Source organism: Mus caroli, unplaced genomic scaffold (assembly GCF_978045245.1).
Source record: "Mus caroli unplaced genomic scaffold, Mus_caroli_1 scaffold_3, whole genome shotgun sequence".
NCBI lineage: Eukaryota > Metazoa > Chordata > Mammalia > Rodentia > Muridae > Mus > Mus caroli.
In genome coordinates, this window is record NW_028227258.1 from 125,198,252 (window position 1) to 125,214,519 (window position 16,268).

Genomic DNA, 16,268 nt, shown 5'->3' on the forward strand with positions numbered 1-16,268 from the left:
TGACATCAGATAGACAAATACAAAAAATAAAATTGTATAAATTAGTGGAAACCTAATGCAGTGGGGGTAACTAACCCTAGGGAGGTCCTCTAGGCTTGGAGGACACAGAGTCTGAATTGGTCATCTTCTTTATATCAGGCAAGGCTGCTGGTAATGGAACTGAGTTACATTCAGTTGTATATTAGCCAAAGACGTCCCATGAAGATCCCAAAACAACCCAGGCAGATGCTAGGACAGAAGGTCACTTTCTGAAAACTGACAGCAGGAGCCTCACTGATGAGGGCAACATCTGTGCAGCTTAGTGAGTGTAAAGAGGCAGAGCTGTTACAAGCACTGAGCCTACATTCTCAACTCTTTGGCACAAGAAGATACTCTACATGTCATAGAAAGAGAAACCTGGACACCAACCAACCACAAAACCTTGCACCTATAATCTGTCCTGCTGCAAGATGTGCTGGGGCACTGGTAGCACAGAACTTGTGGGGAGTGGCCAATGTATGTTTGGTTAAACTTTAGGTTCATGCCATGAAAGAGCCCATGCCCTACACTGCCTGGCTGGCCAGGACCTGGACCATGTATAGCTCATAGACCTCGGGTAGAACCCAATACAACTGGAGAAAAATTCAATGAAATAATTACTAATAGTCAATCTGCTATCCTCATAGCTTGGTGCCCTGTCCAGTAATCATCAGAGAGGCTTCCTCCAATAGCCAATAGGAGCCAAGTACAGAGACCCAGAACCAAACATTATGCAGATAGAGAATCTAAATTGTATGGCTCCGTTGGGTACCCTTGGTGATCAGGGAAAATATTCCTTGGAAGAGAGGGAGGAAAGAGTATAGGATTCAGAGGGAATGACAGACACCAAAAGAAAATGGCCTTCCAAGTCAACTAAGCAGGTCTCATATGGGTTCACAGAGACTAAAGTGGCAAAAATGGGGCCTGCATGGGTCTGTGCCAGGTCCTCCAAGTGTATCTTATGGCTATTAGCTTGGTGTTTTTTATGGGACTCCTGAGTGTGGGAACAGGTGTTTCTCTGACTCATTGCCTCCTCTTAGAGCTCTCTTTCTCCTTTTGGGTTTCCTTGTCCAGCCTCTATAGGAAGGCTTTTACCTTTTCTTATTCTATCTTGTTTTGCCCTGTTTGCTGTTTTTTCTTGGAGGCCTACTCTTCTTTGAAGACAAAATGGAGGGGGAGTGGATCTTGGGTAGACTTGGGGGAGCTGGGAGAAGTAAAAGGAGGGGAAACGTGGTCAGGATGTGTTGTATGAAAGAAAAATCTATTTTCAATAAAGACAAAGAAAAAACTTGAACTTAAAAAAATAAAATAAAATTTACAAACTAGCCATAATGTTGACTCATGCCTAGAATTCCAGCACTCAACAGGCTGAGACAAAAAATTTCAAGTTCAAAGCAAGCCTGGATCCTTTAAATGACACTGGTTCGCATAAATTAAAAGTCTACAGATAAAAATATAATCAGCTGTGGTTAAAACAAAAGGTAAAAATGGCTATCCTTTTTCAAAATAAAGTCATCAGTTACTGCATGATCCATTGAAAGTGATCATCTACTACTGGTCTGGAGATATACATTTTTATTTTCATGTATTTGGCTTACATTAAGCTCCAATTGTATTTTGACATCACACACACTTGTAGTAACAGGTAGCAACAGAAGCTGTTTGACATTTAAAATATAATTGTAGTGCCTTCATTTGGTTAGAGTCACTAGTTCTCTTCCAAAAGAGTCCCAAAAAGTATGGTGAGGGAACTTTCCAGACATTGTCTAAGGTTATTAGGTAACTGGGAATTAAATCATTGACATGTGTATTTTATGGTACTAGTTAACAGAAATCATTCCAGAACATACATAAACATATCAGAAAGTCAAACGATTTCATTCCATTTCTAAAAGTAAAAAAAAAAGTAAAACATAATTAGGATCACAGAAATAAGGACTAGCACTAACAAACAAATGATTAACTCTACAAACAGCTATTGTATGTCCACATATATAAAAAACAGTGGTACAGTGAAATTAAAATCTATTTTAAAAAAGAATAACACATGGAAGCTACATTATTTTGACAACATATATATTGATGATAAATATCTTAAATCTTTATCATATGTCATTTGACATTACCTGATAATTATCACTGACAAACACATTCAGGGGTGACAGGACAAGTTGCAGCATGGTCTCTCTGAATCCCTTTTTCATTTCAAAACATAGTCTCTCCAAAAATGCTGTTGGGCACTCAGGACCATCAGTGGTTCCGTGCTAGAGTTAACAAAACACCACCATCAAAACACAAAGTTCAGAAATCACAATTATCATGATTAAGAGATTTTGATTCTTCAAAGAGAGTAATAGTGCAAATGAACGAAAAAATTATTCTGTCCCCTTTTGAACAACAGAAGAACTAGAGGTGACCTCTGCTATGCACTAGTGGCATACATGACCTGGAGTCAGACTGCAACATAATGCACCAGAGTCCCCTCTCCTTGTATGGGTCTGAAGTTCCTGGCTTCCCGTGTCAGGTCAGATCGGCCTCAACAGGCTCAAGGACAGGCTTCAAACTGAAGCAGAACCAAAATAAATCCTAAATCCAAACCTATTACACAATTCAACCTTTAAGGTCAAACCTGAACCTCTTTCTTTCTTTCCTTTCCTTTTTTCCAGAATACTCCAAACTGGTTCGTGGTCTCACGATAAAAGTTAAAAAATGTAAGGTGAGGATGTGAAGCAAGGGGACCACTCCTCCATTGCTGGTGGAAGGTCAAACTTATACAACTACTGTGGAAATCAAGTTGGAGGTTTCTCAGAAAACTGGGAATAGTTCTACCTCAAGACCCATCTATACCACCCCTGGGCATAGATACAAAAGGTGCTCCACCATCCCACAAGGACATTTGTTCAATTTATATTCATAGAAACTTTATTCATAATAGCCAGAAACTAGAAATAATCTAGGTGTCCCTCAACTGAAGAATAGATAAAGAAAATGTGGTACATCTATACAATCAAATGCTATTCATCTATTAAAAACAAGAACATCATGAAATCTGCAGGCAAATGGAACAAGAAAATATCAACCTGAGTGAGGTAACCCAGTCCCAAAAGGACATGCATAGTTTGAATTCACTTATAAGTGGATATTAACCATAAACTACAAAATATCTATGTTACACTCCACAGACTGAAGAAGGCTGGACAGGAAAGAGGCAAAAGCAAGGATGTTTGAATCTCACTTGGAAGGGGGAATGGAATGGTCATGGAAGGCAGATGGAGGGAGGGAATTGGGTGAGAGAGATCAGGAAGGGAATTTGGGGTCTCAGGGTAGGGTGTGGGAAGGGGCAGGGAAGATAGCCGGATGACCATGAGAATGAATCTGCAACTGATTGGGGGTGGGGACTGGTAGGGGGCATCTCCAAGAAGAAATGGAGACCTGGGATAAAGGAGGCACCAAAAAATCAATGGGGGTATCTTTAGCTGAAACTCACAGCATTGGTGTTATAGAGCCTGGGGAGTCTAGCTCCTCTGACTAGGCAGGTACCCAATGGAACAATAGGGACACCAACCCTCCCACAAAACTTTCAACATAAAACTTACCCTGTCTACAAGGAATGCAGATGGAGCAGAGACAGAGGCAATAACCAACCAATTGGCCCAACTTGAGACCCATCCCATAGACAAATACCACATATTCTGTTATGTTTGCACACAGGAATATAGCATGTTTGTTCTCTGAAAAGCTCCACCCACCAACTGACTCACACAGATGCAAACACCCAGAGCCAAACAGTGGCTGGAGCTTAGGGACTCTTATGGAAGCATAGGAAGAAGGACTGCGGGCCCCCAAAGACCAACAGAATCAACTAACCTGGACCCTTGGGGCTCTCAGAGACTGGACCACCAACCAAAGAACATACACAGGCTGGACCTAGGCCTCCCTGCACATATGTAGCAGATGTGTAGCTTGGTCTTCATGTGTGCCCCAAACAACTGGACAAGGGGATATCCCAAAAGCTGTGGCCTATATGTGGGATATGTTCTTCTAGCTGGGCTGTCTTGTCTGGCTCTAGTGCGAGAGGAAGTGCCTAGACTCACAGAGACTTGAAGTGCTAGGGTGGTGGGATACCCAGGGGGTCCCCAACCTGCTCAGAGGAGAAGGAGAGGGGTGGAAGGGGGAAGAATTGTGTGAGGGGGTGATCAGGAGGTAGGCAGTGAGTGGGAGGTAAAGTGAATAAATTAAAAAGTAAATTTAAAAAAAAAAGTTAAAAAAAGAAATTGTAAAGTTCTAAGATATACACCTTCCTATGCTAGACAAATATCATAATATATATGTATCACACTTACCACAGGAAGGCGCCCATGAACCTTATACAAATTAACAAGTACAGTGATATCCCAGGGCCGCAAGGCAAGTGGATGGATTGACTTGGCTGAACTTTCATTTTCCCTTTTGTCATTGTCCATTCCAACAGCGGTCCACCCAGAACTGGAGGATGTTGACAGTGACAGGACAGGGCTTGAAATTACCTCTTCAAAGTCCATGTACATGTCATCTTCTCCAAAGTAGTTTTCCTGTAAGATTTAAAACAAGCTACCATTAATAAGAGATGAGTCTCTGAGCCCATTGTTAGACATCTCGCTAACCTGCGGTATTTAGCTAAATGTATCAGGTCTACTTAAGCCATATGAAAAAGTACATTTCTCTTTGTAAATAAATATTCTGTATTAAAATATGCAATATAGTAAAGCTCCTAGACAATTTACAAATATTTAGGTCCTCAAAGATACCTCTGAAGGTCTGAAGGGTTCAATGGTTTTCAGTCTTTGCTTCTCAAAATTATAAGATAATCCCAGGGAAGTTTTCAGAGTAAAGTAGATCCATTCACTGAGAACTAACTTGGCTAAGTCCAATTAGATAAATATATAATTACATATTCCAGTTAGAATATTTATCAGAAATATTCAAAAGCTCTTAGAATACAGCTTATATTATTAATAAAATAAAGCATAATTTAACAATTATCAAATTTCTTTCACATAGTTCATTGACTTTTATTTTATATCCAAGTATTTAAAGTATTATAATTCTGATTTCCTTATATTTGTAAATAAAATTTACTGTCTTAAACAAATTTAGTTTTGATTGAAGTTCTCTTTTCCCATTGACTATAAACTTTCATTTTAGCTATTTGATCTGTGAGTATGAAAAAAATCTGTTAAGTATCACCATTGTTAGTTATATTGTTAAGTATGAGAACCAAGTTGGTATTTTGGCATATTTTGTACTGCTGGTTACTGACAAATTTATTTTATGATTAGGTTATAAATGTCAGGCCATAGAACGTTCTCCTAGGAAAGGATATTCTTCTGGCTTATATAATTAATAGAAAGACTAATGAAAATCCTACTACTATTGACTCAACCAGTAACTTTCCCTCTTTTCTCTTTTCTCTAGTCCTGTCCACCTATAAATAGCCCAGATACAATCTAAAACCTTGATCACTGTCCTTGTAAAACAGGATAAAAAGCATGAATAAAAAATAAACACTGTTGTATCTTAATTCCAACATTAAATTTCATGGGTATGCATGTGTTCTAGATATGTGTAGTATATGAATATTTGGTGCAGGCACATGCAGAGGCTAGGGGATGGTACTGAGTGTCTTCCATTGCTGCTATCCTTACTCTTTGAGAACAGTCTTACTGCAGGATCGCCATTCAACTAGGCTGGTTGGCCAGTGTGTTTCCAGAACCCACACACAATCACACATGACTTCTTATGTGGGTGCTCAGGACTCCATTCAGGTGCTTATGCTTGCACTATAATTTCCCCAGGCTCTATAATATTAAATTTATAAAGACAAATGTGTTTACTGTTCAAACTTAAAAAATTTAAAGCATTAGTTTTCTGTTCTCAAAGCACACACCAGCCCAGTCTTGGAGTCAAGCTCAGTAGGTATATGGCAGCAGGTATGGAGTCCAGACAAGTATAAAATAGATAAAAGTCCTTCAGGTCCTTTTATCTATAAACAATTTTCTAGCCCAAACAGCTGAGCCTTACTTTCCTACAAACCAACCAACCAACCATCCTACTCAGTGATGCCACCAATGGACCCTAAGAAGCACCAGCATGGCACAGTAGTTCTAAGGGTTCAGCAGTAGCATGCATGCCTTAGTGGTAACCAATAGCTACTGACCTGGATTTAAAACCTGCCCAAGAAGAAGAAATTATGCCTAGTACTGGAAACCTAGCTAATTATTCAGAGCTGTTAAGTCATGGATATTAGAAGGTAATCTATAACCATTACTAAACCAGCATAATCCCTAACAATCTAAATATTCACCCTTATTCCCATATATAAGTGCAGTCTTCAACTTCCATCAAGGAAACTGGGCTCTGCAACAGATGGTAACCACTACAGAAAACTACAAGTGATCAAAATGCAGAGATGTGGAGCCTAGTCCCAATAAACACATCTGCAAAACGCTCCCACACTTAATGGCTAAGGGAATATTGCAGAAGGGGGACAGAAATACTGTAAGAACCAGAAGATCAGGAAGTTTGTTGTGAGACTATATCCACACTCAATGTTTTACCAACACGACTGCCTGAACATGAGCTAAACAGGGATGATACCAACAGACCTGCAAAAGTAGACAGGAAAAGCCCATGAGGCTGCAAAACTCCACATAGAACTGGAAGTACTGAGAAATGCTGAGAGCAGAAGAAATTGTCTTTTCCAGGGAAGAGTACACCAATTGGTTATATTTAGGAATGTATATGTGTATGTATAGGAGTGTGTGTGTGCGCGTGTGTGTGCATACAATAACAATAAAATGAGGCTATGAATTTTAAAGAACAAGGAGGGGTTCTGGGAAGGTTTAGAGGGATGAAAGGAAAGGGACAGATATTAATTTCAAAAAAAGAGAGAAAGAGGAAGTCAGCAATTTTGGTTCAGACAGTAATCTAAGTACCAAGGAGAGGACGGCAGGAGGATTGCTATGAGTAAAAAGCCAGCTTAAGCTACAAGACTAGTTTCAAGCCAACCTGGAGTACAAAAGACCTTTTCTCACAAGAACAAACAAACAAACAAAACAAACAAAAGTCCCTCTCCTGCCAAAACAAAGAACAAGAACAAAATCAACAGTAGGAGTGATTTCTACCTAAGACCATTAAAACTATTTTAAATAAGGAACATATGTATTACATAAAACTTTCATCCAAGTGACTAATTGCTACCACTAACATATGACATGACTATAAAGAACAAGACTGTCTTCCTCACTAATGAAAATGAAAGCGTAAACAGAGCTAAGTGTGTTAATAGTGCTATTATACAACCATTTGTCTTAACAGAATGACTTGAAGCTTCTGCTTATTTATTTATGTATTTTTTTAATGACACAGCACTTATAGAAGTGAGGTTTCAATGACTGAAATTACTTTGGGTTCATATAGTTGTGTCAGCCAACTCTATATCTCCTACTCTATAAAGTAGCTTCAGAGACTATAAAGCATGCACACCCTGTGTTCTTCTTAGAGTTCCTTATCATGGTGATAAAGCTAGGACCAGGGTTTTTTGTGGATTTGACATCCCTTTTTCAAAAACAACCAAGTATAGAGAGATTTGTTTTGTATATTATTTATAAATTAAATGAATCTTTATACTTTTCATCTATATATGTGAACTTGGCATAAATTATACCAAGATAGATAGATAATGCCTACCCTGAAAAGTTTTAAAGTTCTATCATGGATAAGATAGCAACAGAACAGAAGGTAAGGATACTTAAGACAGAACATCATCCTCTTACCAGCATGGTACTCTGTTTTGTAGTTCACAAGTCAGAAATTTAATGAATTACAAAAAGAAGCGCTGAATTCACTAAACTAGACAAACTTTTGCCTAATTTTTTTACATATTTGATATCAAGTCATATATTTTATAACTTGTTTTAAATATTTCATAGAAGCTCTAGGTTATTAGATCATTCAGATTTTAAAACTTTTTTCAGTGCAAGACAAACTTTTGGTACCACAAAAAAAGAATTACATCAAAACATCATATAGCAACAGGGCAAATTTTTGGAGTAGAAAGAAGAACCCATCATCCTGGAGACTGGCTGAAACTTCTCACCAGAAGAGAGTCAAGAATGTCAGCACAATTAACATTTGCTACAAAGATTACCTACATAGAAATATTCCCTGACCTAAAAATATTTCAAATAAAAATGTTTAAAAAGCAACACAATATATTTGAGGCAAAAATATATACTGACTCACTCATTTCCCACAGGTAAACCAATAATTTTATAGGCATTTCACTGATAGGACTATAAATACCCGTGATAGTTTTGTTGTTTTTAATCTTAACTCTCTGCTTAGTCTGTGGCACCTATGGTTTTATCTCATCAGCTACACTCAGATCTTAAGGCATCTCAGAAGTTACCTCATGGTCTCACTGCTTCCTTAGCAGCTCATTGAGCTGTAATTTTGGAAGACTCCTGTGATGGTTAACCTCATTTCAACCCGATGAAATTTATAAATACCATAAAAGTATATACTTTTGGGTTATTTCTAGGAAAGTTTAACTGTGTGGAAAAGAACTACCCTGGATGTGGGTGACACCACCCTATGAACATTCAAGAGCACTAGCATTCATCTCGTTTTCCTTTCTGACTAGATGTAATGTGTCAGGAAACTGTGCAGCTACTTTTTTGGGCACGCACTCATGAAACAGAGTGGCTGTGATGACCGACAAGAGATCTTGGCTTACAGCCACAGTAACCAAATAAGCAGAGTACATGTCATAGCTATGCCTGTGGTGATGGTGATGAGGCTCCTAACATTCCATGGTGGAAGGGTGGAGGGTGTTACAAGACCCTCGCCTAAGATCCTGCTCCAGCTGCAGTGGTTCAGGAGGGTGCTACAGAATGCAGGACAGTGCGGTAGTGAGACTTGAGCGATGCAGCTTTTCACCATTGAAACTGCTTGAGGGGAGACATCATAGTTGTGAAGCTACTGTAAAGGTTCCTCATGCTTCTACTGAGTAACCCCAGTAAGCCCACTGGCTCACCAAGCCAGAGTTTTATGCAATCTTTTCTTCAGTCTGATGATGCCCTCTATATCTGGAGTCATTATGTCTTCCTAGAAAAAGTCATATAAGAAATTCCTACTCAACTATGCTTTCAATAATTAAATCCCTGCACTGGTAAAACTGAAAGGGGATAGCACTATAAAATCATATCCACAAAGAAATCTTTGTCACAAGTAATCTACTGCTGTTGAAAAGAATCCCTGTTTAGTCAGATACAGTTTACATCTAACAGAAAAATAAAAGCAAGATTGCAAACTCCTAAGAAAACAGTTTCATGGAGTTCATAGAACTGGTGTCACAAAACTGCTCTAACCATAAGCAAGGCTGTTTGCTATGCAAGAGATCTAATGGACTATAGCATTTATTAGAAATAATTAATAAATTAGTAAGACTTGATGATGACTTACAGGAGGCATTTTAAAAATATAATCTGAATATAAAAAGAGTAAAAATATCTCTAGGACAGTCAGTTCTCAAATATTTTTCCAGAAACAACCCCTGGAATATAAGTGACTACCCATACTTCAGGCACTAACCTGGAAGTGCTAGCCTATTATGCAGCTAATCAACATAAGTGGAAATGTTAGGCCAAAAGGAAGCAGACATGAATTCATGCTTCATTCAAAAATATGGTCCACATCCACTTAAAACTTAATTTGTTGAAAATAATTTGGATGACTCTGAGATAAATCAGTTTTTATTTGTAAGGTATAGCTTATAAGAAATCTTTGCTAATTATACTCAAATATTAAGTGTTACTTCTGTTATATAAATTATAACAATTAAAATTTATCCATAGCTCTGTCTTCTTTGATTTCTTCCTTTAGCATCTATTCCTCTAGCAACTACTACTAACTGGATGTCTGCATGTAGAAGAATGCAAATATATCCATGTCAATCACACTGCACAAAACTCAACTCCAAGTAAATTAAGGCTCTCAACATAAGGCCATATACCCTGAATCTAATAGAAGAGAAAGTGAGGTTAGAATGAACTCACTGGCATAGGAAAAGACTTCCTGAACAAGACACGGATAGCACAGTCAACGAGACCAACAATGAATAAATGGAACCACACGAAACTGAAAGGCTTCTGTACGGCAAAGGACACAATCACTCAGACAAAGCACCAGCTTACAGAGAGGGAAAAGGTCTTTACCAATTGAACATCTGATAAAGGCTTAGTATCTAGATTATAAAGAAGTATAAAAGCTGAAAATCAAGAAAACTCAATTTAAAAATGAGGTATAGGACTAAACAGCAAGTTCTCAAATGATGAAACACAAATGGCTGAGAAACACTTTAAACATTTTCAACATTCTTAGCCATCAAGGAAATACAAATTAAATCTATTTGAGATTTCATCTTACCCCAGTCAGAATGACCAAAATGAATAAAGCAAATGACAGCTTATGCTGGCAAAGATATGGACTGAGGGAAACACTCATCCTTTGTTGGTGGAGTGCAAACTTGTAGACCCACTATGGGAATCAATACGGTGGTTATTCAGGGAGCTGGGAATATATCTACCTCAAGATCAGGCTAAACAACTCTTGGGCATATACCCAAAGAGCTCAACATCCTACTACAGAGATACTTGTTCACTCATGGCCATGGCTGCTCTATTAATAATAACCAGAAATTGGAACAGCCTAGATATCCATAAAGTGTTATATGAATAATTAAAATGTGATGAATTTATACAACAGAATCAGCTGTGTTTCTTTTATTTGTGGTTTTTCTTTTGTTACTACTTTTGTTTATTTGTTGTTGGTTTTTTTCTTTTGAAAAAGATAGAGGGAAAAAACATGTAAAGTTGGGTTTGTAAGGAGGTAGGGAGGATCTAGGGAGGGAAAGGAGTTAGAGAGAGAAAAACAAAAAAATTATTTTCTTAAAAAAATCTGATCATTGGGTGGATGGCGGTAGAATAGAATCCAATTGTATATATAAAATAGATAAACAACTATTTAAATCATCCAACTAGATATTCCTTATGGCGCTAATTTTCTATTATCACTGCTTAGCATATGTTTAAAAATGTAAGTTTTTCCTACAATAATACCTTGATACATAAGAAGGCATTTAGCAGCGGTCCATAGAGAGTTATTTGAGAGTCTGGGGAGAGTTCCATCTCTACATGAAGTTTGTCGGGTGGAAGCTCTGAGGGATCAACAGGAGGGCGTGGTGACATAGATGGAGAAGAAACAACTCTCTCTGATGCCTTCTGGGCTGGCCTTAATACAGATAGCATTGTTTCTTCCATTTCTGACACTGGAGTAAATAGATAAAGGTGAAAAGATTAGTGTGCCAGGAAAAAATAAAGTAACTGTTTAGAAGGTCTTCAAAGAAGTTACATATAATTTCACTGCATTTATATAAAATCAAATAATCATAATACAGTATCTGCAATATTTAACAACAACAATAGCAAAAAAAAAAAAAAAAACTAAAAGACCAATAATGAAGAAAGCAAAGACCAACAATAAAGAAAGCATAAATTAGAATTTGGGAAAAGACTCGATGAAAAGCTCCCACTACACATAACATTCTAAGTCCCTGAAATAGAAATGCAGGTCACAACAGGCACCAACTCTATTTAGGCATTAAATTAAATTTGTCTTCATATAAATAGTCATTTACATATGTGTGACATTATTAAATACTATAAGTGTGAATAGCTATAAAAACTGTCCTTAGAAACATAACAAACTAGAAAATACAAAGATAAAAATCACTGAACTCCTGAATTCTTTCTCTATACTCAGGAAGGCAACACATTATCTTTGATAATCTAAAAACTGCCTGATAGTTGTGAAGGTCTATTAAAAACTAACATTTCACTCAATTAATCATCATAAATATACTATATAACACACTATATTTTATAGTTCATCTTTGCTACTTTTGCTTTGAAAAATATATCTCTGTAACTCTAAAAGTATATAATTAAGCATAATTATATTATCCATGTCACAGAGAACTAATAAGGATCAAAGGCATAATATCAGTAAGAAAACTGCTTGATTCAGCTTTGATACAGAGTAAATGCTCAATTAAAATTACCTATAATTATTTCAAAATACTTAAAGGCTACAAATTCGTAGGTATTTGAAAATACACATATGTCAATTAATTTTATCTTTTGCATCTTCAATAAAGTATCATTAAAACAGCAGCTATTTGAAAACACGAATGCTATTCCAAACACTTACATGACTGTTTTAGCTGTTCATCTGCTTTTTGTGGATAAATTGGATGCCAGGTATAATCAATGGTGAGCATGACACTTGGGACAGTCCAGCATTCAACCCAACCAGCCCTTCAAAATACAAACAACAGCAACATCTGTTCAGACACTTAACCTTTACTTCTATAGGACACTAGGTACAGACAAAGCTTATTTGTTGAAAGGAATTTCTCTACCTATGAGCATAAAATCCTCAGACCACTATGCTATGCCCTTACTTTTCCTGAGTAACGTTGCGCCACTTTGGTTTAACTGTTTTCTGGCCACTCTGACACTCGGCAGGAATACCAGTTTCAGGAACCATCTTGTTTGGGTGACAATTCTTTACCAGCATAAATAATGAATATTTACTAGGGTGGCAATCTGGTAGAAATAAATGAAGATCAACATCTTCTCCCTAAAAAATAATTTATAAGAATAATCAGTACATAAATATGTTAGCATACTATATACACTTAAATCTACCTATATAACCTTGAAAAGGAACTGAAAATCAAGTGATAAATTTTAAATAACATATTTACACTGAAAAGCCAGATAAATACCAGGAATAAGATTTAACAATAACTAAAATTAAATTATTCTAGAAAAATATAGAACAGATATTACAGAAAGCAATGCAGAATTTCCAAATAGCAATTCGATGACTATTTTTGATGGTTGTTTCTAGATCACAGTCAATTTAAGAAAATCAAAACTTCTCTAATATAGGATCAGGTAGAATATGCTCTACGATTTCTCAACTTGACCTTAGTTGAATGTCACTTTTTCTTATGGGTCCCGTATTCGTCTCTCATTTTAATGTCTAGTTTCTCAGCAGATAACACAGTAGAATAGGGTGGTTAAAGAATGCTACACCCTAAGCTACATTGTCAAGGTTCAAAATCCAACTAGGCAACTCACTAGCTGCATGAAATTTTACATAACCTGTTCCCCAATTTTTATGCATCCTCTCTTCTATAGGTCAATGTAGCTCAAATTCTTTACTTATCATCTTCCTGCCTCTAAGAACCTGAATACTAAAATTATAGGATCATGCCCGAATACATCTCAGTTTGCTAAGATACAAATGCAGGTAACTACATCAAAAGGCTTTGTTAAAACTAAATGAGTTACTATGCATACATCACTCAGAACAGCAGCCGGTTCATTTATAAAGGGTTAATAGGTATTAACTGATCCTATCATTACTGTTGTTTTTACTACTATAATTCAAATAGTATTGTGATTGCTAATGCTTACCCATACATTAATATTAGATATGTCACAAAAATTTTGAACTTAAAAGTACATAATTGCTGCCTTTTAGATAAACTAAAAAAAAGGACTTATGGCTGTTCTCTGAATTTATGGTTTAACTAGGAATCAAATAGAAGGAAACAAAAAATTTGTTTATAGCACATTTCTGGTAGAAGGGGCTCTACCAACAATTACAAAAAGATAAAAGAGATCACAAATGATTTCTAAGACAATAGTTTGTATTTTAGGGCAATTTCTTGGGGGCTGTTAACAAGAAGGACAGAGGAGGTAACTAATGCTAAAGCTCCTGGTCCCTGGAGAGGCTACGCGCTCAGGGAGAAACAGGTGGGCAGGAGCCCACAGAAGCCCTGGGAGTTAAACTTACTAGTAACCTGTGGGATGGACGGACAAACAGCAGGACCAACTGTACCTACTCTTAAGGAGAATCTGGTATTGCACGTAGCTGGAACAAAGTCCGTAAAAGGCAAAGAAAAGTCAATGTTCAGTGTTTCTCCACAGGCTGCCAGATACACTGTAAACAGAGAAAGTACATCTGCTTTATTGTCAACAAAATTGAAATGGGAAAACTACAGTAAATATACACATAAATAAGATTAACTGTACGGAAGCATGAAAATCTAAGCCAATTCTCAAGTATTCTAAGATAACACAGAAAATCAACTCTAGTTGTTATAAGTGAATGAAGAGAGAAGCATTATCAAGGAAAGGCACTAATGTGAGCTAACCCTGTAGGAGATCTTCAATTGGTGTGGCCCTGAAGAAGAACCTGACATAGGAGAGATACTCACCATGTGTAACACTGGATGGGGATGGATACGGACAATGGGGTGAAGAGAAGAGCTTTCAATACTAAGAAAAAAAGGGATTTCTGAGTCGTAAGTTTTTGCAGGTAGGCAACCTTTGTGCCAATTACATAATGTGACCTGACTTACCTACTGAGGAGGCAGACACTAACAGGAACAAAAATCTATCTTGTGGCTAGAAGGGAGCTTACTTTTTCTGCAAAGGCCTGATTGCTCGATCACCACAGGCTATCAAATGTTTGGCTTAAGGGACAGACAGACTACAAGGACACATCTGACTTCTGGGACAGAGGACAGGAGGGAGGAAGGGAACCCACTGAACTTGAACACTATTTTTGTTGGCACATCTTAATGAGTGGATGAGCCGAGCTTCTAGCACTCTTACCATTCTCCTGTTGTTTAGTGGAACAGTCGATCCAGTTATGTTGATTGGCAGCCCAAATCATCTCAAACTGATGAAACATGATTTTAAAATTCCATGTGTATGGAACAAATGAGAAAATGTCTGGAGCATTATCACTAGACCAGTCTTGAATTAGATCTAAAAATATAAGAGTAGAAAACAAAAAGCAAAATTAACTGAACACGCATGTGCACATGTGTACACACACACACACTTTCTAATTTCTCAAAAATTCTTTGCACATTAAAGAAAAAGAATCTTTATACTTGTACACCTATTTCTTTGAATCCTCTTCTTATTATGTTCATTTCTACCTATTTTAATGGGGGAGACATGAGGGGCTTCCTATTTTGTAAGTGAGCACTGTCTCACTTTAATAACTTACCTTAATAATAAATATAGTTAAGCATAGTGGTGAACCCATTTAATCTCAGCACTCAGGAGGCAGAGGCAGAACATCTCTGTGAGTTCCAGGCCAGCCAACATGCATAAGTGAGATGCTTAAAAAAATGACAATTATATATATAATAGAGAGAAAGAAAGAAAAGAAATACTACTAATGTTTCTTCTGAAGTTTCAGATGAGCCTTTTTCACATTTTGTTCATGAAACAAAATCCTACTAAGTGCCTAGTGTGTGACAGCCTCTGTTCTAGATTCTGGGACTGCAATGAAATAAGCAGTGTCAAAAACAAAAACAAAAAAGCAGCCAGGGCTATACAGAGAAACCCTGTCTCAAAAAAACAAAACAAACAAAAAAAAAAGTGGTCATCTTAAAAGTAAAAAAAAAAAAAAAATCTTTGCTTATGTGTTATGTTTAAATTGTTGCTTAAAAGGATATATAAATTTTTATTTTATTATTATTATGACTATTAAAATTGTGTGTGATGTATGTGTCAGGCCACAATCATATCACAGCATACATATAAGGATAATTTTGTGGAGTCAGTTTTCTCCTCTCACCTTTACATAGGTTACAGGGAGCAAACTTAAATCACCAGACTTATGCAACAAGCACTGTTACATACTGAACCATTTCACTGGCCCCGAATCGCTGCTTTTAAATTTGTGTTCACACATGTAGTATTTCTTTCTGGTATCTTAATTTTCTTTTAAACTTAGAAGCAAAGGCTCTGACTAATGATACTAGCTCTATTGACAGCACTTCCCACAAATGTTTCTTCTGTCTTCCTATCACTTGCATGTATTGTATATACTCACCAATACCTTTCAGTAATAGCTCTAGTCTTAAAGGTGTCAAGTTCATCTTTGTACATTCATAGTACATAGAAACCTTGACGCTATATGTACAAAATTAGGTATGTGTTTTTGACTTTGATATCAGACCATAGTAACTATAACCTTTGGCTTTATTTATTAGCAATGTAATTTGTGTTATTTTCTCCTGTATAAAAGAACAATTTCCCTAACTTACTAGAAGA

The 16,268-nt window shown here is 36.9% G+C and overlaps 1 protein-coding gene across 13 annotated transcripts in view; it reads right to left on the reverse strand.

Moving 5' to 3' along the window:
* Positions 1-16,268, reverse strand: part of Bltp1 (bridge-like lipid transfer protein family member 1) — a 192,252-nt gene that overhangs the window by 124,852 nt on the left and 51,132 nt on the right. For all 13 annotated transcript variants that reach the window (XM_029475242.2, XM_029475248.2, XM_085835948.1 and 10 more), the window contains exons 16-22: positions 14,811-14,966; positions 14,036-14,133; positions 12,581-12,759; positions 12,328-12,434; positions 11,178-11,386; positions 4,362-4,589; positions 2,145-2,282 (exon numbers count right to left, since the gene is read on the reverse strand). In XM_029475242.2, coding sequence (XP_029331102.1) covers positions 2,145-2,282; positions 4,362-4,589; positions 11,178-11,386; positions 12,328-12,434; positions 12,581-12,759; positions 14,036-14,133; positions 14,811-14,966 — 1,115 coding nt within the window. The remainder of the gene's footprint in view (positions 1-2,144; positions 2,283-4,361; positions 4,590-11,177; positions 11,387-12,327; positions 12,435-12,580; positions 12,760-14,035; positions 14,134-14,810; positions 14,967-16,268) is intronic.